General features: G+C 44.6%; 3 protein-coding genes, 1 long non-coding RNA gene and 1 other non-coding gene across 9 annotated transcripts in view; 2 read left to right on the plus strand and 3 right to left on the minus strand.

Annotated features, from left to right (window-relative positions):
- The first annotated feature begins 5710 nt into the window (after window positions 1-5710).
- LOC132453953 (uncharacterized) lies at window positions 5711-12452 on the plus strand. Of its 4 annotated transcripts, XM_060047053.1 has the most exons (9): window positions 5717-5930; window positions 7474-7773; window positions 7931-8218; window positions 9949-10050; window positions 10373-10426; window positions 10521-10550; window positions 10830-10868; window positions 11479-11538; window positions 11798-12452. In XM_060047053.1, the coding sequence occupies exons 1-9, from the start codon at window positions 5786-5788 to the stop codon at window positions 11857-11859; spliced, it is 1080 nt and encodes a 359-aa protein (XP_059903036.1). In that variant the 5' UTR covers window positions 5717-5785; the 3' UTR covers window positions 11860-12452. The 4 variants fall into 4 exon arrangements, with proteins under 4 accessions (XP_059903039.1, XP_059903037.1, XP_059903038.1 ...); XM_060047054.1 differs by lacking the exon at window positions 10521-10550 and having other exon boundaries at window positions 5714-5930; XM_060047055.1 differs by lacking the exon at window positions 10373-10426 and having other exon boundaries at window positions 5714-5930.
- The window catches only part of LOC132453954 (uncharacterized), a 30410-nt gene continuing 13935 nt past the window's right edge, over window positions 8526-25000 (minus strand). The window contains exon 2 of the long non-coding RNA XR_009524845.1: window positions 8526-8953. This is a non-coding gene — a long non-coding RNA (uncharacterized LOC132453954). The remainder of the gene's footprint in view (window positions 8954-25000) is intronic.
- Window positions 11999-22466, minus strand: fam114a1 (family with sequence similarity 114 member A1). Of its 2 annotated transcripts, none has more exons than XM_060047048.1 (14): window positions 22360-22466; window positions 21196-21540; window positions 20775-20859; window positions 20289-20494; window positions 19819-19953; window positions 19444-19596; window positions 18929-19124; window positions 17919-18004; window positions 17292-17510; window positions 15885-16024; window positions 15612-15684; window positions 14643-14696; window positions 12687-13645; window positions 11999-12650 (listed from the first exon to the last, which is right to left on the minus strand). In XM_060047048.1, exons 2-13 carry the CDS (start codon window positions 21532-21534, stop codon window positions 13520-13522), a joined length of 1812 nt encoding a protein of 603 aa, XP_059903031.1. In that variant the 5' UTR covers window positions 21535-21540; window positions 22360-22466; the 3' UTR covers window positions 11999-12650; window positions 12687-13519. The 2 variants fall into 2 exon arrangements, with proteins under 2 accessions (XP_059903031.1, XP_059903030.1); XM_060047047.1 differs by having other exon boundaries at window positions 18890-19124.
- On the plus strand, window positions 22611-22682 carry trnap-agg (transfer RNA proline (anticodon AGG)). Its single transcript has one exon. It is a non-coding gene; the product is annotated as a tRNA-Pro (tRNA).
- klf3 (Kruppel like factor 3 (basic)) overlaps window positions 23452-25000 on the minus strand; it is a 7219-nt gene continuing 5670 nt past the window's right edge. Inside the window, exon 5 of the mRNA XM_060047051.1 lies at window positions 23452-25000. This exon is cut by the window's right edge and continues 991 nt beyond it. The gene's annotated coding sequence lies outside the window, so the exon portion shown is untranslated.

Genomic DNA, 25000 nt, shown 5'->3' on the forward strand with positions numbered 1-25000 from the left:
CAGCGTGTTGGTGCTGGCTCCGCCGTTAAATCATGGTGGCGCCGGGGGTACCTCTCCCGGCGGCACCCACCTAGCCACCTTCAACCCACCGGCAAGGTGTTCCCTAAACTGATACCACCTGCTGTGTTTCTAATGTCCTGCCTCAGGGCATCACAACCTCAGCAGTAGTCAGTCTACTCTGTAGCCTACTTCAGCAGAGACACGCAAAGTTGAAATCCCGATTGGTCGATTGAGCAGCTTCCAGTTAGTAGGCTGGAGAATTTCAGAATTCAATCAGTACCAGTGTCCTGTCTGAGGTGGCTGGATGGCATGGGGGGGAGGACTCTGGGGAGGGTTGATGGTATAATCCTTCTATACAAAGGTATGCGATGGCTAGAATTATTTCTTTGCAGAACATATTATATAAAGGGGACATATTATGAAATCAACACTTTTCCTTGGATTTGGGGTGTTGTTTTGGGTCTCTGGTGCACCCACACGCATACAAACTTTGAAAAAAGTCTGTCAATAATTTTTTGAGTGAGATACGCATTTCTGAAGTACCCCGCCTACAGTTACCAAACGAGCGAGTCAGTTTCGGCGCCCCCTCCTACGTAGGAAGGGGAAGGGGGCACAGTTGAATATTACATCCCAATTCCTCTCTCCCCTCCAATCAGAGTATAGCTACGATTTTGTGGACCAGTGGACGAGCAGCTCCGGCGGGGGGAACTCGACTGCAGCCCAGCAGCTCACCTCCCAGAGTACAATCCCTCCAGGTCGCGGCTCATGGACTTCAGATGGGTCAAGGCCAAAGTTCCTTTTCCCCCAATTCTTCTCAACCATGTCCGATATATCCCCCACTTGTTCTGGAAGTACCAGAGACATCAGATGAGTCTTTATGATTCATAATATCACCCGAGGCACACAAGGCTTTTGGCCGTTATATTAGATATAATATTATTAAGTACCCATACATAATATTATTATTATTATATTGTAGCGTCACCGGGTTTGGGAGATAGGGGCGGCGAAAAGGGACGAACGGAACCGCACGAAAGGGCCCCACCGGGCGCTCACATGCTCCCCTTCAGCAGTTTCTGGTGGGCGCGCCTATGGAGAGGGTGGCGGTGGACGTAGTGGGGCCACTGCCCCGCTCGGACAGAGGCAACCGCTATGTTCTCACGGCCATCGACTACTTCTCCAAGTGGCCCGAAGCCTATGCCATCCCCGATCAGGAAGCTGAGACCGTGGCCGACGCACTGTCTGAAGGCATGTTCAGCCGTTTTGGGGTGCCAGAGACCTTGCATAGCGACCAGGGGGAGAAACTTTGAGTCTCGGGTGTTCTCCGCCATGTGTGAGCGCCTGGGCATCCATAAGACCCGCACATCTCCCCTGAGTGATGGACTGGTGGGAGCGATTTCACCGCACTGTGGGCCAACAGCTGGCCATCCTCACCTCCCAGCACCAGACAGACTGGGATAACCACCTTCCCCTGGTTCTCATGTCTTGCCGCACCGCCGTGCAGGAGTCTACGGCATGCAGGCCGTCCCTTCTCATGCTGGGAAGGGAGCTACGTACCCCAGCAGAGTTAGCGTTTGGTCGACCACCGGATGCCCCAGACTGTTCCCCTGGCCCCGGTTATGCCAGGAGACTCCAAGATCGCCTGGAGTCGGCCCACCTATTTTCCCAGGAGCAGCAGCAGAGGGCAGGGGTGAGTGAGGCAGAAAAGAAACTACGATGTAAAAAGCAAAGGCAGGCATTTCCAGGCGGGAGAACTAGTTTGGGAGTTCAATCCCAAAAGGAAGAAGGGGAGATGCCCTAAACTGGACAGTCCTTGGGTGGGTCCCTGTCGAGTTCTGGAGAGGCTGGGTGAGGTGGTGTACCGGTTACACTTACCACCTAAAGAAGGGTGGCACTGCACAGAGACAGACTGGCTCCGTACCGAGGGGGTGCCGCCCCACTGGCCCTGGGGGGTCCAGCGACTCCTCGCTGTCGCCCTGCCTCCTCAAAGCCCACCCCCCCCCGGCTACACTGGCGGGGCCTCGGTCTGTCGCCCGAGGCCACCAGGGCACTTAAAATACTTTGTCTGCTATCTATAGGAAAAGAAAAGTAATGTTGTTCAGTGTTCTGCCTGTTGTTATACTGGGGGTTGAAGCTCATTATGTTAAAGGCAGTTAAGTTATTCTGAGGGCTGTGTGTTTTTCTGTGATTCCTTGGGGCGAGGAACTTTGTGAAGGGGGGGTAATGTAGCGTCACAGGGTTTGGGAGATAGGGGCGGGCCATCTCAGAGGGGGTTCTGGGTGTTTCCTTCTGCGCGGGGGTTGTCGTTGTGGTTTTCAGGTCGAGCTGCTCCTGCCTGTCCAAGTTGTGGAATTCAATAAACCCGCTGTTAAGCCTTACTTCGCTCACTGCCTCGCCTGTGGTCATTAAAATATTATATTATATAGATATAGAGCTCCAGGAGCACGCAAACGGCAACAATCCCTTCTCCTCCATGATGTGGTTCAGTCTGAGAGCTCATTGGTCAATGGGCAGCAGCTCGTATGCATTAAAGCTACAGACACCAGAAACAGCGCATTCTGAAGGGACTGAAACAGAGGGGAATAGCGGTAGGCAAGATGTTTTTTTCCTAAAAGTTATTTCCAGCAAACAGTTTCAAAAACATTTTTCTGGAACTCAAATATGTTTACTTGTTGGGAAAACACCATAATATGTCTCCTTTAATTAGGGGTCCTACGAAATCCGTAGGAACCCTATTATAATCGTTAGTATTATTATTATTATTATTTTCCTGACTTTTTGGCTCCAAAAGTTATAAAAATTGCCATGCTCGTAGAACTTGTAAAATTAATTATGGAATCAAAAGATCCCTGTGTTTTGAAAGATCTTTCAATTATTTTACACATTCTAAACATCTCTGATCATATCTTAAACATCTCTGATCATATTTTACACATTTTAAAAATCTGTCATATTTTTTTGAAACATTTTAAACATATTTTTGAAACATTCTAAACATCTTTGTTCGTTTTTAAACACATTTCTTAACAAATTTTAACATCTTTATCTAAGCAGGTTTTTGCTTATCGTTTTTAAAATACATTGGAACATCTTAATCTGTAAACTGCCAGTTTAGCCTCCTTTTTAGCACACCTCAACTTTAGTGGGAGCAATGAGTTTGCGTAGCTGTGTTCGAAATCGTTCACTATCACGGATATAGTGCACTATAAAGGGTGCTCGCCATTTTATTGTGGTGTTCGAATTCCCAGTGGTCAATTCCATGCGCACTATATAGTGGACTGAAAATACCCAAAATTTGAGTGAACATACGATGTTCCCTACATGTTGCTCCCGTATACCACAATGCAATGTGGTCGTGTTTTTCCGGAGGAGAAGAAGAAGCTGAATAACCACGAAAACGAATAGAAATGTCAACAATTTATTTGGGATTTAAAAAAAATGTAACATTCAAAATTAATTAAAAAAAAACCTTGATCAAGGAAATGTAACATACAACATCAATACAACCTCCAGTTTTCCTCGTGGGTGTCCGGTTTGTTTACATGATGTGGGCGCAGCTGTCTGCTTCACACAAATACCCGGCGCATTTACTGACGCAAATGACGTTTAGAAATGTTCAGTGTAGTGACCGAATTCTCGTTTGTTCGTTCCCTATATCGTGCACTATATCATAAACACTATAGGCCTATGGGGAATAATGAGTGAGTGAATAGGGAATGATTTCGAACACAGCGCGTCTTCGTCTTTGCGTTTTTCTTGCGTTACTTTTTCTGGAATAATTGTTCTCACTTCGCGCCCCCCCTGAAGAACTCGGCGGCCCTCAGGGGAGGTGCGCCTCACAGTTTGAAAACCACTGCATTAACTCCTTTGGCACCGAAAGTGGTAAAAGCTGTATGTACATGTACATGTACCAGGTGACTGTGGGACTATATGGTGTTAAATTCATAGCAATAAGGTCAAAGACGGCAGAGATATACATTTTAAAGTGAAATACATGCATACCTCCAATGTTTATACAGCTCTAGCATTGCATTCAAATACGTAGGCTCGGCTGTTGAATATGGCTATTAGGAAGAGATTCCTTAGTGTACCCATGCCAAAGTTGAGACTATATCTGAAAAAAGAGTTCTCCCTTCTGCACCACAGCCTCTCTACGATGCAGGCTGGGCCTTAAAGCGCTACACACGTAATTTTGCTAACATCCGTTTGACACAATATGCTTTAGAAACATGGTTGGTGATTGTTTAGTTTTTAAGGCATTCCAACGCCATATTACCATACCGACCAAGCTCAGCATACCGCCACTTACGGAAGACATATTTTTTTTAAACCATACTCTTATCTGCCCATGGCAGTCTTCGGTCATACTGTCGGTTGTTATGTATTTTAAGCACATAAGCTGCCCCCACATAGCCACTAGGAAGCAGGATCGAACACACAAGTTGCATTACCCTCACATAGCCACTAGGAAGCAGGATCAAACAAACAAGCTGCATTACCCTCACATAGCCACTAGGAAGCAGGATCAAACAAATAAGCTGCAATAACTACTCCAGCCACAGATGGCAGCACCTTTGGACAGGTGACACGTGGCCTACTTCACATAGGCCACGCCCACTTGATACTAACCAGAGCGGGGGTCAGATTGAGGTCAGAAACATAGGCAGACCCGCAGAGAGCCTCGGGCCTAAGCCCCGGGGCTCAAAGTAGCTCTTCAGTATTTTTCTCCACGCGTGTTAGATAAAATTCCCTCCCTTTTGCTTCATAGTTACCATACCGAAATACTTTAACAAATAAAGTGAGTTAAAAGCGATCCGGATCCGGACTACTTTCTTCTAAAACGCGACACGGTCAAACTGTCGGTCATACAGTCACACTGTCAGTCATCCGGTCATACTGTCTGTCATACAGGCATACTGTCAGTCATTCAGTCATACAGTCATACTGTCAGTCATACTGTCATACTGTCAGTCATACTGTCATACAGTCATACTGTCATACAGTCATACTGTCCGTCATACAGTCATACTGTCAGTCATTCAGTCATACAGTATGAGCGACAGTATGACCAAATGACACACAGAATGACCGTATGACCGACAGTATGACTGTATGACTGACAGATACTGTCAGTCAGTCATACTGTCGGTCATACTGTCGGTCATACGGTAATTCTGTCGGTCATACGGTCACACTATCGTGGTTGTTTGCAACTATATTTATTATTGAAATCACTATCAATCAGCATTGACCACAGATATGTCCTGGTCATTTTATGCTCAGAGCTAGTTGCAATGTAAATGCACCTTGAAATTGTCTGCAAATTCTTTGAAACATAACGCAACAAAATATATCTTACCCTAGAGTGGATGAGTCCATATTACTAAATATTTCTTCCCAACCAAAGCATGTTTTCATTTCGTTTTTCTCGGTTTTGTGATACTGCCAAACTTCCCCCACCCCCACCTCCCTACACACACACCCATGCACTTACTTACACACTAACGTACACACACACGCACACACACACGCACGTATGCACGCACGCACACACGCACACACACACACACACACACACACACACACACACACACACACACACACACACACACACACACACACACACACACAAGCTCACCATGCTCAAGACGTTGAAAGTGACACTCACCCCCTAACAATTTCTGATAAGACAGGAAGTTCAACAGGAAGTCTTTGGGTGAGTCAGTTTGTCAAAATGTACTTTCTGTGTGGGTTTGTGCGTTAGTGTGTATGGGACCCTTCCTGCATGCATCTGTGTGTGTGTGCGCATGTGTGTTTCGTTCTCTCTTGGCGCAGTCATGACAACATGACAAAAGCTGCCCTCGCCAAGCTCGCCATCCTCGTCGTCCTCATCTTCATCATTTGTATTCCAGAGTTTTGGTGGCACCGAGGTGCGTAACTGAACACACAGGGTGGGCGTCTGACTGATCATGGCTGGTACACATGTGTGTGGGTGTGAGTGTGTGTGTGTGTGTGTGTGTGTGTGTGTGTGCGTGTGTCTGTGTGTGTGTGTATGTGTGTGTGTGTGTGTGTGTCGGTGTGTTTGTGTGTGTGTGTGTGTGTGTGCCACATGTGCTGTAGCCTGTATGTCAGAATGAATAGCTATTACTTGAGTGTTACTGAGTTTGTTAGCGAAGGCATTGCCATGATCTGTCAGCTATCAGTGAGGGAAACTTGCCGTTCAAATATCTGTTTTGAGTCGACGGCGCCATCCTCTGTATCAGCTAAATTAGATTTGACCAATCAGGGCATCTCTTCCCTGATTGGGTCCGGCGATCCTTCTTGCCTGTCAATTACAGGTGCTAAATCTGAGTTGACTTCTCAGCAGTGGGGAAACGTAGGGAGGGAGGGGGAGACATGCATTTGGTTGTTTAGTTTCAACATCTTCCTGCTCTTCTCTGCTCGCACTCTTTTCAAAGCTCGAATCTTACCTGAAACACCTCTAACTATTGCTTCAATCACGTATTTCACAATTCATGAATCACTTCTGAGGCATAAACTAGACTTTGTATGTAAGGCAGCAGCTCTCACCTCGAAAGCAGTTTTGGGCTGGGTTGGATCTGGGCTTCCACTGATAAAAAACTTTAGTTTTTGGATTCCAATTTACTTTATATTCTATCTTTCTGTTCTTAGCTAAATATTTTCTGAGCACTGACAGCAAATCAATGGCAGGCTTCTAACACGAATTATAGGAGTCTCTGCATGTCTGTCTGTCCTTCGGGTTCCTCCACAAGCTTCCATTCGATCAAGATCGTGAGATCTACGGGACACATGTATTAGTAAATATTCGTATTATAATAATTCATAAGTACAAACTGTGTTGTGTATTCAGAGGGGAACCCTGTTAACTGTTAGAATGCCTAACAACATGCTGGGAACAGCTCACTGGCTACAAGTACATAGATAGAAGAAAGCAGGACCGGAGAGTCTTGTCTCTCCTTGTCTGTTTTGCATTTTTTTTATTGATTAATACATTTCAGAACAAAAGCTTTTGTTACCGTAAATAATCCCCAAATATCTAAATAGACTGATCTTACTATAGTATGAGGATTCTCTGTTTATATGTCTGTCCTTCCATCTTCTAAACAACTGTTCATCTGATCAACTTCCCGCTTGGCGACTTCACACATGGCCGGCATGGGGAGCTGGTTGTAAACTTTTGCTGCTCAAAAACATGCACCCCCAGGTAGGGTATCACTGAGGCCCAAAGGGAGTGCAGTGTCCAGGGAGGGGTTTGGACGAGCGGTGACCCGAAGAAGCTCCAAGCAGCATCGCCGGAGACCAAGCCATCGGCCCGCTCCGAACGACGACTGCACTCGTCCTTCCTTAAGCCGTGTGCTTCCCCTGTCAGTCTGGGAGACAGAGAGTGCGCCAGTCTCCCACCCACATTTTCCAGATGCACCCACTTTTCCTTCTTTACTTTCCGCGTCTTAGGCCCGAGGGTGGACTTCCTGTGTGTGCCGTGCCGTCCTGCCGAGGAGTGTGGCTGGCTGAGGGGGAGGCACCCGGAGGATTCTGGAAGGGAGACGGGAAGGGGAGGACAGTGTGATCCCTGCCTGGCCCCGGGCAGCGATCAGCCCCAGCCAGAGCCTGTGTGCACCGCCGCTGACGGGGGCAACGGGACGGAGCCAGGGTCAGACTACGGGGGCAGTAATGAGGACCCTGGCAACGGGTGGTTCATGTGTGAGACGGATATGGAAGAGGCCTATTTTAGCGGCAGCAGCAACATGTCAGGTAGGTCGGATCACCTTTGAGTCTTGCGAGCCAATACCTTCTGTAGGTGTGGTCTATCTGTGTGACTTACTGCATGTTTATTTGTCTTTCCAAAATAACCATCCATCCATCTATCCGTCCATCCACCCATCCATGCATTGCTCCTCTGGGTGGAAAGACTCACCGAAGGATCTGGAGGTGTGGATGGTGGTGCAGCTTGAAGAACCTGTTCACCTGAACTTGGTCCTGTACGATCAGCGCAACACCACCTCCTCGTACCTCCACCCTGCTGCGGAGCCGGAGGAGGAGGCGGACGACAGACAAAAGGCGTTCTACTGCTGCCGCCCTCCGCCAACTGTGCCCCAGCCGGCCAATCGCAGTCGCTGTCTCATTCAGTTGGCTAATGGATCATCTCTGTCTAAAGCGGGAAAGCAAGTGCTACCATGGGAACTGACTGGGAAGAAAGGTTGGTCTCGCTATGTAATGCTTGAGAAACAGAACGTTCTGTCCGATATTGGCTTTTTTGCCGATATCCGATATGCGATATTGTCCAACTCTAAATTTTCGATCCCGATATCAGCCGATACCGATGTCGATGTTTGGGTTATTTTTCCTCAAACCTAATTTAGGTAACATTACATATCTCCTGTTGTGGAATTAACACAACATGCTTAATGTTATTGTGATGCCCCACTGGATGCATTCTTGAATGCAACAAGGCTTTCCAAATGTTAACATTGTCTGTGCAAAATAAGAAAAATACTTCAACTTAATTTAAGGGAAAAGTGCCATGTTTATTTTTATTTTTTTAATGGTCTCAGACAACAGTTTGGATTACACTCTCCCTGAGATAATCTTGACAATGCCCACAACAAATAGGGCAAACTTGACTTCACAAATGATAAAACATTGTACCTGAACAACTATGTGCAACATAGCAGTATGTTTCTTTAACTAAAACTCAATAACCTTAATTGAATAAATGCACAAATATGAGTCAATTACAATGTGCACTGTACTGCACAATTTTGAAAACATTTATTTGAGCTATAAATTAAAAAAAAAAAAAATATATATATATATATATATATTTGATCGGTTTTAAGGCAAAAAAAATCCGATACCGATATTGACCGATATTACATTTTTATGCTAATATCGGGCCGATAATATCGGTGGGCCGATAATATCGGACATCTGACTTCAATATGACACGCGTTGATTCGAAAGGTCATGACATTGATTCAGAGGTATGGTTTATGCGGATAACGAAGAACCACCAATCAGACATAAGTCTAACGATTCATCTGTTTAATGAGTAAAATAGAGAGCATTTTCTTAAAAGCGTCGGACACGACAGTTCAATTTGATTCACATAAATAACCTCCCTCCCGCGACCTTCTTCTGACCTTCAGTTATTCTTCCTTCATTCCTTCATTCTCCACCCACTGCATCTCCAAGGCGGTATTGATTCTGGCTCGCCTTCTTTCTTGTTCTGCTATATTGCCCACCTCCATACTGCTTGAAGCTTCACCCAAGTTCTATTTTCTAATATCCTGTTGAAACCTAGATGAACTCAATGAAAGCTCTGTCTTTGTCCAGCGCTCTCCTGGCCCTGTGCCTCCATTTGAATCATTCTCCTCACATGGTTTCATTCACTTCATTATTTATAATATTCCATTTCTTGTCGTCTGTGGTTTTTCAAAATGGTGCCTGTGGAACCCAAATGATTTTAATGAGATGGTTCCAGGAATCCCCTCAGAAAAAAAACTTAATTTAGTGAAATGATTAATTTAATCTTTGACTCGGTAGGACAGACATGAAAGACACTCAATATGACTGTGATAATGGGTCTGTCTTCGGGTGCTCCCTAAAGTTGAACATTAAAATGATTGTTTTATCACGGCTGCCGTGATAGAAGCATTTCTTTCCCTTTATCTTATTCTGCGTACTCCATCTCTCTCCTGCCCTTTACAGTCTCTCTAACTGCAGAGATGGGCCAGTGCGGTGCATGAGCCATTTAATCTCCTGATGACATCTTGTTGCATAGTTAGGACAACGGGAATCAAATTGATCTTTTATCTGAACGTGTGATCTCTCGTGTTTCTCCTCTCCATCTCTCCGTCTCTCTCTCTCTCTCTCTCTCTCTCTCTCTCTCTCTCTCTCTCTCTCTCTCTCTCTCTCTCCGTCTCTCAGACGAGTGGGGGAGTGTGTTTAGAGCGCTGTGGATGGCTCTAGTGGGGCTGCTGCTGCTGCTTGTACTCACATCACTACTGGCTAAGGTCTACCGGAAAAGGGGTGAGGCATGGCTATACATAATACATATCAATTATATATATACATTATATATATATATGCATCATATATTTATATATATATACTGTATACCCATATGTATAATCATACATACATACATACATACATGCATGCATGCATGCATGCATACACACACACACACACACACACACACACACACACACACACACACACACACACACACACACACACACACACACACACACACAGGTTTGAGATTGAATGTGCTTCTGACGTTGTAGACACAGGCCCAGGTACACGGGCTGAGTCCTGGGTTACAGCTTGCTCCTCTTTCCTCTGCCAGGGAAATCCAAGGGGGGCCCACTTTGTGGCTTGTACAAAGAATCGCGTCTGAATGGTGAGACAGAGAGCATCACACACACGCGCACACACACACCCGAAGAATGCCTTTTTAGTGCCATTCACTTTATCGTGTTGTTGTTGTTTCACAGGATCGTGTCCCTTAGTCGACACCCCCTCAGGTACTTCCACCATTGTTTTGACTCCTTCCGATATGAACTGACTTTTGTCTCTTTTATTCATTTATTCACCAAGACAATATCCCATGTTGTGAGATTTTGTGCGACGACGCAAGTGCATCCCAAAGAAATGTATTTTCATAAAATGAAAGACATTTTGCAACCAGTTGAAGAGATGGCTGTACAATATAAATCGGCCAATTCAAATGAATAAACCTTATTATGCAATGAAGTCACTGATATGATGTTCTAATGTGAAGCGTCTTTGTGTATTGTTTTTAGGAATTGTCCTTGGCACCCTGGGGTTAACACGCTGGACAGGTATGCTTTTAATTGTATCTGAAAAATATTGGCTGAACCTCTTTAAGATTATTTAAAACACAACCAAAAAACATATGATGGAGGAAACTGGTGTCAAACTAAAACGATATGTTATTTAAAACAGCCTCCATATGCAGTCAGTCATCCATTCCCTAAGACAATCCCAACAAAAATGAACATGCCAACATATGGGCCACATTAAACAGGATTTCAAACACAACACATATGGCATTACACTAATGAGGGGAACTTCGGTTCCGGTCCGCAAAACACAGCCAGCACTGGTGGGAACATTTATTTACGTATTAGTTTCATCCATCTTTAGTAAAAAAAGATGGCTAGCAGCAGCCTATGCGTACCATGCATACCAGGAGAATCCTGGTGGGCTCAGTGTAGGCATGAGGGCATGATAGAAGTCACATTTAAACGACAAGTGTTACCGGTAGTAGCCTAGCTCCTTGTTCCATCCCTTCCCTACCTACTTACTTGGGATGAAGTGTCTTGGGGTGACATCGTTTTTTCTTGGGGGGGGTGGGGGGGCTTTCAATACCCATTTTTCCCTGAGGGACATGCTTAATGTGTTTGTGTTGTGTACCGGACCCCTGACTAGTCCCCGACACGCTTCTATCTGGACCTGTGGACGGTCATGACCCATCTGGAAGTTTCACCGGTACAACAACACTTTCATTCCCAGAGTCAAAAATCCTCATACTTACTGCATGCTGTGATACGTAGATACTTAGTACTGTGATATACACTTAAGTAATGGCTGCTTTGAATAACTGATCATCTCGAATGGTATGAACTGGTCACACTCACAGCGAAACATTCAGTTCCGTCTGATCTATTTAGTGAACTGAATCACCTCACCGTTTAATTCTCTGCTCTAAATGTTTTCAATTGGCCACTCTCCCCCTTTCATCCACTAGCACGTCTCCACCACCGGGGGCACCCTTCCCTGTCCTCCATCAGTGAGGTCGAGGGTTTGTGAAGCATCATGGGGCTTCTCCTGTGAACTCAAGACTGAACAGGGACCAAGTATAATAAACATGGCTGCTACTTCATTTCCCTCAAATGCAAATCAAACTTGAAACGACAATGCTTAAAAGAAACTCACTCCAAACACAGTATTGATTATTTATGCAATATATTTGGGTTTACACATTCTCAGTCTAAGGGCACTTCATTACAGGATTACAATAAACATTACACCAGAGAAATAGTGTCCATACCCAAGTTAATTTGTCATTGTAACTTCATATGTAATTCCTACTTTAATGGCAAAAGTGTAATTTATTGTTCACGGCTGGGGGAGCGTCGAGATCATGTTTCGATTAAGTGACGAGGCTGAATGGATTCCAGAACTAATTTAGCATTGGAATAATTGATTCTCCTTTGGTTTAGCATAGTAGCAGCACTGCAATACATCACTAGAGACCCATTTACTGGCATCCTTAACACAATGGGAAGACCCATGTACAGCCTGAACAAAACCTTGTTAATTATATAGTATTAATGGAATCACATTGAGTCAAATGACCGACACACACACACACACACACACACACACACCAAAACAAAACAGTCATAAACGTACTTTATAACGTATACTACTTAGTGTTTTGTTCAATTCTCCTGAAACTTTTCAATGGCAGGGCCTCTTTACAACTGTACAGCGTCTGTACAGTTGTCAAACAAAATCACAAATAACTTTTTGGGACAAAGAGTCTTTAAATAAATACAAAGAAAAATCTAAATCTATTCAGAACTCTACTTCTTGCACTTATCAATGCAAAATTGCAGCAATACTAAGAACACATTACTCATCCTTATAATCCTTTACCCTTATACTCTTAAGCAGATGAAATTACTGCAAATTATCCTATATCCTTATACTCTCAAGCAGATTAAATTATTATTACCTATCCTTTATAGCCTTATACTGTCAAGTAGATGAAATGATTATTACCTATCCTTTATATCCTTATACTGTCAAGCAGATGAAATGACTGTTTCCTATCCTTTCTATCCTATATCCTTAAACTCTCAAGTAGATGAAATTACCATTACCTATCCTATCAATCCCTTCTCCTATTCTTCAAGCAGATGAAATGTAAAAGGTCTGCATGTGATCCGGTTTGGACCGTCAAGGTAAAAGACCATTGAAAGAAATCCATATGAATTCAGGCTTCACTTTAAATACATTATAATAATCTACTCCTTATTCCTTATTTTACACAAAAGTTACATTTAGACAAACCATACTGCAGTGGGAAGCATTGTATTGGGGTAGTGTTTTGTATGAGTGTGCATGTGTGTGTGTGTAGGTGTGTAGGTGTGTGTCTGTGTCTGTGTGTCTGTGTGTGTGTGTGTGTGTGTGTGTGTGTGTGTGTATGTGTGTGTGTGTGTGTGTGTGTGTGTGTGTGTGTGTGTGTGTGTATGTGTGTGTGTGTGTGTGTGTGTGTGTGTGTGTGTGTGCATGTGTGTAGGTGTGTAGGTGTGTAGGTGTGTAGGTGTGTGTGTGTGTGTCTGTGTCTGTGTCTGTGTGTGTGTGTGTGTGTGTGTGTGTGTGTGTGTGTGTGTGTGTGTGTGTGTGTGTGTGTGTGTGTGTGTGTGTGTGTGTGTTAGTGAGAGACAGGGTTGCATCAGTGTTAGTGGCCTGTCTGTGCGGGCAGCTCTGGGCCTGGTCTGGACTGCTGGGTCTGGATGTGGGAGACCTGCAGGACCGGCAGCAGCAGCTGCAGTGCATTCTGGATGTAGGTGGTGCTGTTGGAGCCCTGCAGACCCAAGACCCACACAGTTCATCACTCGTACTGTTGTTACTGATGCATCACGAGGACAGAGTGTCGACGCATTCATCATCATCATCATCATCTAGCGTCTATCTATGTTATCATCTTCACAATGTAAAACATCAAATCATCATCCAAATCTTGGATCCAGCAATCTTATAGCAGAACCTCAGGGGGGAGACGAGATATTCGACTCAAGAAAACTGATCCGCTAGAGTGGATGAGGTGTTCAGAAGGGGATTTTAATAAGTGGATTCCAAAAGTGGCCAGACTACGCAGTGTTTATTTGAAACCTTTACAGACCCCATTTTACTGTTAACTGGTGCTAGCCAAGTTTGTGTTTGCCAATTATGCGATCACAGGTCCCTGCCTCTAGCAACATGATGGATTGAAACAAATGAGATTTGAAAGAAAGTGAACACCCGTTCACCCAGGTTTGAGCTCTTACGCCATCAGACTTTAGATATGAATCTGAAGTCGTGAGACTACCATCAACTTAATATATAACGTTCCATCATCAACATTACATCAAATGTTGATTCTTCATAACCATCAGAATCTCATCTAATGTTATCACATGGACCAATGTAATCAAATGCATGATCACCAGCGTTTGATTGGCCTGTTTTCCCCTTGTGATTTCATCCCGTCTATGTTTCACTCCACCCTGTGGCTCCATGCATTAATTTATGTAAATGGTCTCCATGTGAACAGCTCGTTCCAGTGGCATTGGTTCAAACGGCTCCACATTAAAGAGGGGACTTCGGTGTTGATAACCCCATCCTGCTGATGTGCAGCTCCGAGAGGGAGGGCACCCTCCATCAACCCGCGACACTCATCCATGCCACCCTGACAGCTGCCTTTGCTTCGTCTCAGCCTGATGCCCCTGAATACATCATCACCAGCACCAACATCATTCCCACCCCGACCCCCACCACCCCCACACCCCACCCTCCTCTGATTAAGGACGAGTGTGTGTTACCTCCAGCAGCACGCTGCCTAGTAATGGATTCACCTCCTCCGCCTTCCTCTGGCCCTGGGACAGAGAGATGAAGAGGGAATGTAAGCAGCCATGTACCGATGTGAGGGTAACCCTAATGAGTCCATCTTTCAGAGTGTGAAAATGAAATCAATAGGTAAGGTAGGCACACACACACACACACACACACACACACACACACACACACAAACACACACATGCACAGTCTCTCGCCCCCTGCACATAAAGAGCCAAAACCGTAAAAAATGCTATTTTATCAAAAATAATACAATGCTATTTTATCACTGTTACAGAAATAATTCCACAATCTAGAAAAAAAAAAAGTCGATAGTCCAATGCTTTCAAAACACTATTTGAACGTTGCAGGTGGCCCAGGTGGCGTTGTTTTATTTTATTTTCCAAGGCACACAGGAAAGGGGGCTGGGGTGGCGCTGTGTGTGTTGAGGTGTGGGTCTCTGTCTGGGCAGCAGCAACGTCTGAGAGAATGTTTATCATTTCAGGACACTTTTAGTAAGGTGTGTGTGTGCGGTGAGCTCCGTTTGAGAAGCGATTTAGTGAATGTCTGCGTGCGAGTGAGGGTTAGGCCTCCCAGACACCTGTGGGGCATGTGTCATGTACGACGTCGCTCATCGTAACGCTCATATACAACGACAGTACTTTAATAGTATCACTGGGCCGTAACCATGGGGACAACTCCCCCCCCCCCCCCGCCCTTTCCTTAATCTCTCAACCCAAAACACATTTTTTTGTAAATCTCAGTGTTCGAATTTCAGCTCAAACCGTGGCACTTTAAATACCAACACTAACAACCACACTGTCTCAGTCTTGCTGCAACACACACACACACACACACACACACACACACACACACACACACACACACACACACACACACACACACACACACACACACACACACACACACACACACACACACACACACACACTTACCCCGACAGTCAGCAGTGTGTCAGAGAACCTCTTGGCCAAACAGCCGACCTCATTAGACATAGCGGTGGTCAACCTGAGGCAGAGGAGGCCCAATCAGATACACACACACACACACACACACACAGGTATACATACGTACATGCACAGAATATACAAATCTGCTATACACAAACACACACACATCTAACTGCTGTATGTATACCTGGAGGTTCACAACACTGGCATATAGATCGATGTGCAGCTATATGAACACGCATGCAAACACAACCACACCTTGTGAGGACCTGCGCCTGCTCCCTGGCTGGCTTCTCCAGGTCCTGGCCGTGGAGGATCAGCTCTGCCACCTTGTGGAGCTGCTCGATACTGCGGGCGGTGACCTCTGCCAGGCTGCTTATAGACGACATGTACACGGCCTGCAGGGGAGGGGAGCGCCACACCACACACTGAGCCACAGTTCTGCATGCATCCAGCCATCGATTGTGGAGACAGAGACATTATGGAAATAAGCATAAACGTGAAAGGCCCTCACAAACACATAAACGCTGGAAATACGCTTGAATTCATGCAAACAGTCTTGCTTCTCCCCAAAACATCGAGGTCTTTGCTTCAACCGTCAATAAAAAACAACTTGTATAATTATGAGAGAGCGCATCGTAGAACGTCTGTTTCCAATGTACCATGTGCGGCTAGGCATTCTTCTGGCACAGGGTTGAAGCAATCATCTGCAACTCACTTTCTTCCCGCCATTCTTGTTTCATACATAATAAAGCCATAAACAAATCCAGTAAAAGGCTACTAGGCATGAGTAACAGACTAGGGAGGAATTATGCCTTTCGTAAGCTTGCTATTCATGACGTTGTGTCGGCAGGCTAGGCCCATAAGCTGAAACCAGCATTATATCGTTCTCCTTTTAACGGTGGGATTCTGACAGGCCGTTTCACCGGAAGATGGAGCGACGTGACAGCAGCTGCATACTATATGTTTTTTTTGGTTTACATCCATACTCTGTGTATGCTAATTTAGTTTGAGGCGTAATTATACTTTATTCATTCGTGCTCCCCTTACCTGCTTATAAAGGTTGTGGAGTGAGAATGAAATCCGCCAGCAAGTTTTGCCTCGCTTTCATCAATATAGGAAACGCTTTGTGCACATATCGACCAGGAAGCCATAAAGCTAGGGCTGATTTGGGGGAGAAGAAGTTACGAGGAATTTTTTATCATTCAATTGAGGATTCAAGTCAACAAATTGAATTCAATGAATGATACAAGTTTTAAGTCTTTGTTCTCTAACATGCATCCAGCATGTTCTGTGAGAATGAAGCTTGTTTTATTATGCCATTTTATTCTACTCTGAATCTCTAGATTAGGAATCTGGTCGTTCACAGACAGGGGCCATAATTTATTTTCTTTGCTCACTCGGGTGATTGCGCTAGCCTCCATTTCAGTGCCTTCACCATCACAGGCTCGTGCCTCGTGCTCATGCACATCCCACTGATGGGCTGACGTCAAATCTAATCCATCCCAGCGTAACCCCATGTCTGGGGGAGATCGAGACTGTATTGCTATGGACACGTCATGATTTCAAACAACCTTGATATACCGATTGGAAACTCGCCCAACTCTATTAAACAGACATTTTAGATTAAAAAAAATCATAAATATTAATTCCTTTCAATATCACCTCAACGGATCTGAAGTCATCTTCTGTCCCCTCCGCATCGCCGCTCGTCGCCTCCTTCCTTTCCGCACCATCTGCTGCCTCCTCCACCTCTCCTTCCTCCATCTCCTCCGCCCTACCTCCAGTGGTGGCCTCTCCTCCAGGCTGCCCCTCTGTTTCTGAGCAAACGGTGGCGACAGGCTCCTCCACCTTCCTCACCCAGTCGTGGGCCCTCATCCTAGCCTGGGGAAACGTCTTATTAGGACCCAATGGTGTGTGCAGCATGGCACTGTGATAGGGCCTGTGGAGATGCTAAAAGATGATGTGCTTATAATGAGATTTATTGGATATCCTGTTTTGTAATAGAGCACAAAGCAGCTTTAGGAATATTTTAATATTTAGAGAGAGAGAGAGACTTACTATGTATGCATATTGTGCAAATGTCTAACTGAGAGGGTGAGAGAGAGCGTGAGAGTGACTTGCTATGTGTGCATGTTGTGCAAATATCTACCTGTGTGTATTGTGTTTGTGTGTGTGTGTGTGTGTGTGTGTGTGTGTGTGTGTGTGTGTGTGTGTGTGTGTGTGTGTGTGTGTGTGTGTGTGTGTGTGTGTGTGTGTGTGTGTGTGTGTGTGTGTGTGTGTGTGACTCACCTTGTTCAGTTTGTCTGGTGTGGCAGCAACGTGGAGGTCAAAGAGCAGCTCGGTGAGCACACTCACAAACTCCTCTCCGTCCGCAGCTGAGAAACACACACACACACACACACACACACACACACACACACACACACACACACACACACACACACACACACACGTCAAATAGTGTCTTACATTATAGACACGTTGCAAGTTGCTAATTTAGAAGGTTTCATTGCTTTAATTTTCCCCAATTTGTTAATCTACCATTCTGCTGATTGGTATAATTTTTTTTTTTTTAAATGTATCATCCTGATACCAGAGTGCTTCTTTACAAAGCATGCATATTTTGCCATGCAATACAACTTTTGTGTGATTGTGCTGAGATTGACTTGTGCTGTCGATCTGTCAGTGGCCACTGAACACTCATACAGGCTCATGGCAAACGCTGACGTCCACCGTTGAGAAAGAGAATCATCCGATGTCAGCTCCGAGCCTCCATTTCTCACTTAACACCTGAATCATGCACATGAATAGAAGATGCCGGGATGCGTTCTCTGCATCAACCCATCCTCTACTTGTGACATGATTGAGAAGTGGGACAGCCGGTCATGAAGAGGAATCCCAATCTGTGTGAGTTATCTTGAAGAGACTCACTCACCCACTGTCCTCAAATCATGACAGATTTAAATTGATTTTTATCATAAATTATAATTGTTTTAACGATGACCTCCTAGTGTGCCCTTCATCAAATAAAAATACCAATGTCGTTATTTGTATTGATTGTATGAATAAGCTAAAAGGATCGATTGAATATTCAAATCAGAATAAAATAGTCTAAACCCAGCCTAGACTTGGGCTTCAGATTCAGATTCTGAATACTTTATGGGACCCTCAGGGTTAAGGAGTCAAGGCCAACATGCTGAACCTGGATGGGTTCCCAGGGGCCACCGATAGCTGCGGCGGCTTGGTTGCGGGTCACTCACACAGGGGGAGAGAACAGTGTATTTGGGAACTAAGTTCACCGTTATCCTTCATCTGCCCCTCTCCTGCTCCCTCCGTGGACTTCTCTCGGTCTCCCTGTTCGGTCTCCTCCTCCTCCTCTCCCCCCCCCTCCTCCTCCTCTTCATACTGTTTGATGAAGATGTCCTTGATGGCGATTAGCTCCTTCTTCAGCACCTCCAGCTCCACTTCCTCCAGGGAAGAGAGGAAGGCTTGGACCTGTGAGGACAGACTAAATCCGTTGGCCAGCGAGAAATCGATTGTTTATGTACTTATTGCAGCACAATTGCAGAAAGATTAAAATTGTAATTATTAAGTATGAATTGAATACATAAACAAATTTGTCGGTGTACTATTTAAATTGATGGGCCACAGACATAATCCCTGTCTGATGGAAACCTGCTGCCTATTCTCCTGCTTCCTCTTAAGTATTGATCTACCTATTTTATCTTATATACACCTACATGCAGGTGTATCTTTCTATTGTTGCAGTTGTATCTGTATATCCATCTTCTACTTGCAGTTGTTTATTCACTACCTTTGCTTCGCTCTCATTAGATAGGATCTCAAGGGCCTCCAAGTGTGAGAGGCCCTGGAAGTCGTCAAACAGGATGCCGTAGTGGGCTGTTGGCTCGTTGATTGGATGGCAGCCCAGGCGGGCCCGCTCCTTCTCCTTGGCTTCCTTTAGCATCTGGACAACCACAAAACCATTTCAAAGCCCGATCAACTTCCATAAAACGAGGGCATGGACAGAAAAAAAATCATAAATATCTTTTAATTTTTTTAATGCAATGTCTTCATAGACCACTCCAATTGGGGGTCAATTACATTTCATACAGTTATTCTAAGAAAGATTACATGAACAGCCTTTAAAAGTACATGGGTGAGAGTGTCTACCTGTGTGGGCTACTACCTGGCTGAGAGAGACCGTTTTCTGCATCAGAGTTTTGGTCTTCTTGAATCCTGGGTCGCTCTCGGCCAGAACTGTCATCGTCTTCTTTCCAATAAACTCCAAGGCATCCAGACCCCCGCTCAGCACTGTCTTACCCTGTAGGGACAGAGGGAGAGGGAGCGATTATTATTACTAATTAAACTTCACTATTCTTAGGAACTAACATCTCTGTGTGGCTTGTAGAACATCTATGTAGCACTGGCTGCAAGATACATGGATTGTATTCGTATCGTAAGAGATTCAAATTGACTACTAAGTGATTTGAATCAATTAAATTTAGAGAAAGAGAGAAAGAGAGAGAGAGAGAGAGAGAGAGAGAGAGAGAGAGAGAGAGAGAGAGAGAGAGAGAGAGAGAGAGAGAGAGAGAGACTTTGCTCTGTGTGCAAATGTCTGTGTGTATTGTTTGTGTGTGCGTGTCTGTGTTCCCTCACAGTGTTCTGCACGGCGTGTGTGAGAGTGGAGAAGACTCCTCTGCTTGCTACAGCAGCAGAGGGGGGGGGACTCTCGCTGGCCTCAGCCTGCCCTTCTTCACCTCCTCCCTCGCTCCTCCCCTCCTCCTGCACCTCCTCCCCCACAGAGGTCCTATGGAGGCGCAGAGCTCCTCCGGCCTTCTCCTTGACCGAACTCAGACTCTGACCTGGACACACACACACACACACACACACACACACACACACACACACACACACACACACACACACACACACACACACACACACACACACACACACACACACACACACACACACACACACACACACACACAGGTAAATGATACTGCATTGCTTTTCATTAGCTATTCCATAGGCAGTCTGCCTGGGCATAAATACACAATAACGGCCACAACATTAGGGGCAAGACAGCAGTTAATAGAGCACCACAGAATGGTCAAAGAGAGGGGAGAGGGGACCACCTACCCACAGAGGAGCTGGCACTGGTCAGTAGAGACTTCCCCCATGACCCCCAGCCCCCCCATCCTGTCTCTTTATCCTGAGGAGAGATCTGCACACACACACACACACACACACACACACACACACACACACACACACACACACACACACACACACACACACACACACACACACACACACACACACACACACACACACACACACACACACACACACACACACACACACATCAATAAATGGCAGTAATAATAGCAATGCTAGGCCATAAGAAATCTTCCTATGTCGACAGCCTCCAACTAGCCAGCACTAATCTCAATGAAACAGAAACAGTGTTTACAAGATGCTGTATTTCACCCCCCGGCGGCAATGTGTTTGGATCCTCCATTCATCCAACACAATTGTTTGATTCTCTGCCCAACGTCACCTCCACGTCCGTCTCCGGCGCGGCGCTGGTGTCTGGCTCCAGGCTCACCGGCTGGTCACACACCACCGGCGGCCCCCCGGTGTCCCGCTCCGACGGGTGCGGTTCAGCCGGACCGGACCCTGAGCCGCCGGCCCCGGCGGCGTGCGCCCGGGCGCCCTCAGGGACCTCAGGGCCCTCAGGGGCCGCCGGGGACCGGGGCGTTGTGGTCACGGAGGCCGGCGGGTCCGTGTCGGCGCGCTCCTCGGGTCCAGTGGGTTCGATGCCGGGTGCCTCGTCGCGGAGGGCAGGGTCGGGGTCGGAGGGGTGGACCGGGGTGTCATCGGGAACGGCTTGGGACATTCTGAACTGAAGGGACAGGGTGCGTTGGTCATTGCCTTGTTTACACATCTGCTGGACAGGTTTGCACTGTTGTCTTACAATGGAGGACATTGCGAAGGTAACCTGCGAATCTTCCTTGGGAATATAAGAAGAAGTTCAATTTCGACATCTAGTGGTTGCATCAGGTAATTGCCCCCTTATTGTCCACTAAATTAGTCTTCGTTTGGAACAATGTTGTTAAGACACAATACTTTAAAATGAAAAACGCTAGCAGTGTTTTCCAAAATGACAAACAACTATTGTGGAATATATGTGGAAAAACATTTTCCAGAACATTACTGAAGGTCCGTGCAAGTTTTGTACGTTATATTTTCAAAAGCAAAGTTTTAAAGCAGAGCTGTGATATTGATAATGAATGCAAACAGGTAACCTAACATGAAATGTTGGTCAGACTATGACATCACTGGACTTCGTCCTGCTTTTGTTGTTGATGCTGGCTTGTGAACTTCTCATCAAAACAACCCATGACAAGTGGCTTCCTCATCTGAAATAGACTTATTGTCTTTCGTTTCAGGTCGCTCTTATCCTCTATAACAACAACTCATGACAACACATGCGGATATTCACAGAAAACCACTTTCCATCACCAATACGTTGACAAACTATTCTGCGCAATGTGAGCCAAAATATAAATCACGGATTCCCTTACTACAACAACGACAAGAGATGAGTGCTTACTAAACCGCGGAATGTGATACAATTGAGTTTTTCTTTTAATTCAATGAATAAAACAGCAATATTTAAAGTGGAAAGAGTTTTGTTGATGAAAATGACACCGCAACTTACCCGATCGGTGACAGCTTCTCAGCTGCTCCTCTTCCGCCCGCCACGTCGGCAGGCCGTCCTCTGCAGCCGGGAGGTGACGTCAGGAAGCACACGGCTGATTCAGAAGTGCGTTTAATCCTTTTCAATTCCGAATTTGTTGGTTTGCATTTGACAATTAGTATTTAAACACGATGAACAATAATTAAAAAGAAACGCGTATGTCCTATAGAGTTTTATGTATAAATTGGATAATGTTCTCAAATAGTAACATCGGCTCGTTGGTCTAGGGGTATGATTCTCGCTTAGGGTGCGAGAGGTCCCGGGTTCAAATCCCGGACGAGCCCTCATCTTTTTAATTTTTGTTATACAAGTGTGTTTTAAATAACATGAACGGGAACTGAAGATGATTGTTTTTGGGGTATTTATTTTTCAAATAATTTTTTCTTCGTTATTCCTTTGTCCATAAGACAATATAAGACTATACCGCCTCTTACTTCCAAAGGGATGTTTTCACATATTGTCATAGCCTGTCTCTGTTAGTTATGTTATTTCGTTTTCGTTCCACCAGATATTCTTTGACTTTTCCCATCTGCAATCTGCAATAATTTCAATCTCCTCACCTGAGCGCGTTGTCAATCTTCCCAGCCGCTCCCCATTTATGCCAGTTCACGTCATTTGTTCCATTCTCGGTATGCTATATTTGTCATGTCTCTCAGTCGTTGTCGTTGTCATATTGTCATTTTGTTATCGTATGCCGGTTAGGGTTTGTTACATTTCCTAGTTCTCGTCTGCATTTGGATCAAGTCCCTTTAGTTCCTGCTGCCCCGCGCTAGCACTGGTCGTGACCCATGTTACGTTTAGGACATTTGTATTGTGTATGGTGGTCTATCTTGTTGTAAATATATTTTTAGTTGTGTCTGTATAATATGACTTGTACTGACAAACCAACATGATACAATAAACTCAAATGTTATGGGTTTATTACTTCGCATTTTGACTCGGGAACACACATGCGCACACTCGCACAAACGATCGTGAGCGTTCTCTCTCTCTCACACACGCACCGCGCACAAACACACACAAGCATACACACACAAAAAGCAAACCACTCAATTCTACAAATATTATCAATAACTTTAATAACGGGTATGAATAATATGCAAAACCGCAAATAGAGCTGTACATTATGTTCACAGTTCGACACAGTTCCCTTTGAATTACCAATTTCGATTAAAAGACAAGGTTTAATATAGACACAGCTTTATATACATTTATATTATCCACTGTTAACAGTATCAAAATGATCATTTGTTATAGGAGTATCAAAATCATGCTTAATAAAAACCTGCAATTGCCCTTTCAGTCTACAATTATTTATCAAATATATTACAACATATATAATTTGCAGCGATACAAAAAAGCAAATAGGCACAACATGTATATATTGTGGATCAGCTGAGGTGCTACATTCAGTGTGTGTGTGTGTGTGTGTGTGTGTGTGTGTGTGTGTGTGTGTGTGTGTGTGTGTGTGTGTGTGTGTGTGTGTGTGTGTGTGTGTGTGTGTGTGTGTGTGTGTGTGTGTGTGTGTGTGTGTGTGTGTGTGTGTGTGTGTGTGTGAGATAACAAACTGATCTTCACTCCCTTGGCATGATATGGTTTAAAAGTGACACATTTGAACACCACAACACAGGCTGACTTGATTGTTTTCAATCTAATTAATGAATGCATTTATCAATAAAGTAAAGGCAATCAAATTAATGAATGCATTTATCAATAAAGTAAAGGCAATCAAATTAAAGAATGCATTTATCAATGAAGCAAAAGCAATCAAATTCCATTGCAAAAAGTACATGGAAGGGGGATGTTTTTGTTTATATAAAGTGCATATTCTCTTGTTGTACTTATTCTGAAAAATTGCAACCATCTCTTTGCCAGTGAAAAATATGACTGGCAAAAAATATAAAAATTCTGATCGAATAATAAAATATTACAAAAACGAGTGTATGAAATCGCCATTTTGTAATCTGGTAAATCTTGAACGCTTTTTGGAGTAGAACTCTTCACCTGCTCCTGGCAATAAAAACAAGAGCAACATTACCTGCCTATCACTTGACATATATTAAAGAAGAACAAAAGAAGACACCATTTTGTCACATTATAAACCAACAATATCATTTCATAGATGCACACACGCAAAGTCAATGGTAATGCACACAATGTATTGCTTCTACCCTTAAACCATATATATCCTTAATGTACAATAATGCCCTTGTGTAATAATTTTACTTTTCACATTTCTCAATACAAAGGTTAACCACATTCTGGGAATGAAACTCTTCTACCCAATTATGAAGGCCTTATCATGTTCTACAAGTGCATGTTTCGTTTTTAGGGATGTATGTGTATATTTCTTTAAGTAGGTCCTTTATTTGTGTGTGTGTGTACAAGTATGCATGTCTGTGTGTGCAGTTGTTTATTTGTCACTGTGCATAATTGATTGTGAATAAGCTACCAGTCGCTTTTGACACTTCATGATCCAGGCTGGTATCGAGGCAGGTGCGGTGTGTGGTGATATTGTAGCGTATGGAAGGTCGACCGGAAGGAGGAAGGAGGAATAAACTACAGAGATACACTGCATGTAGCCATGCTAATAACGGTATCC

This window comes from Gadus macrocephalus, chromosome 3, assembly GCF_031168955.1.
Source record: "Gadus macrocephalus chromosome 3, ASM3116895v1".
Lineage (NCBI taxonomy): Eukaryota > Metazoa > Chordata > Actinopteri > Gadiformes > Gadidae > Gadus > Gadus macrocephalus.

Bases quoted from the DNA above. Each gene is read 5' to 3' on its own strand.
- LOC132453953 (XM_060047053.1), top strand. From the start codon at position 5,786: ATGCATCTGTGTGTGTGTGCGCATGTGTGTTTCGTTCTCTCTTGGCGC. The intron at 10,551-10,829 runs GTACTTCCACCA...TATTGTTTTTAG, and splicing joins CTTAGTCGACACCCCCTCAG to GAATTGTCCTTGGCACCCTG. The intron at 10,869-11,478 runs GTATGCTTTTAA...ACCCCTGACTAG, and splicing joins GGGGTTAACACGCTGGACAG to TCCCCGACACGCTTCTATCT.
- fam114a1 (XM_060047047.1), bottom strand. From the start codon at position 21,534: ATGTCCCAAGCCGTTCCCGATGACACCCCGGTCCACCCCTCCGACCCC. The intron at 17,511-17,918 runs GTGAGTCACACA...ACGTTTCCCCAG, and splicing joins CACCAGACAAACTGAACAAG to GCTAGGATGAGGGCCCACGA. The intron at 13,646-14,642 runs GTAACACACACT...TTGGGTCTGCAG, and splicing joins TAGGCAGCGTGCTGCTGGAG to GGCTCCAACAGCACCACCTA.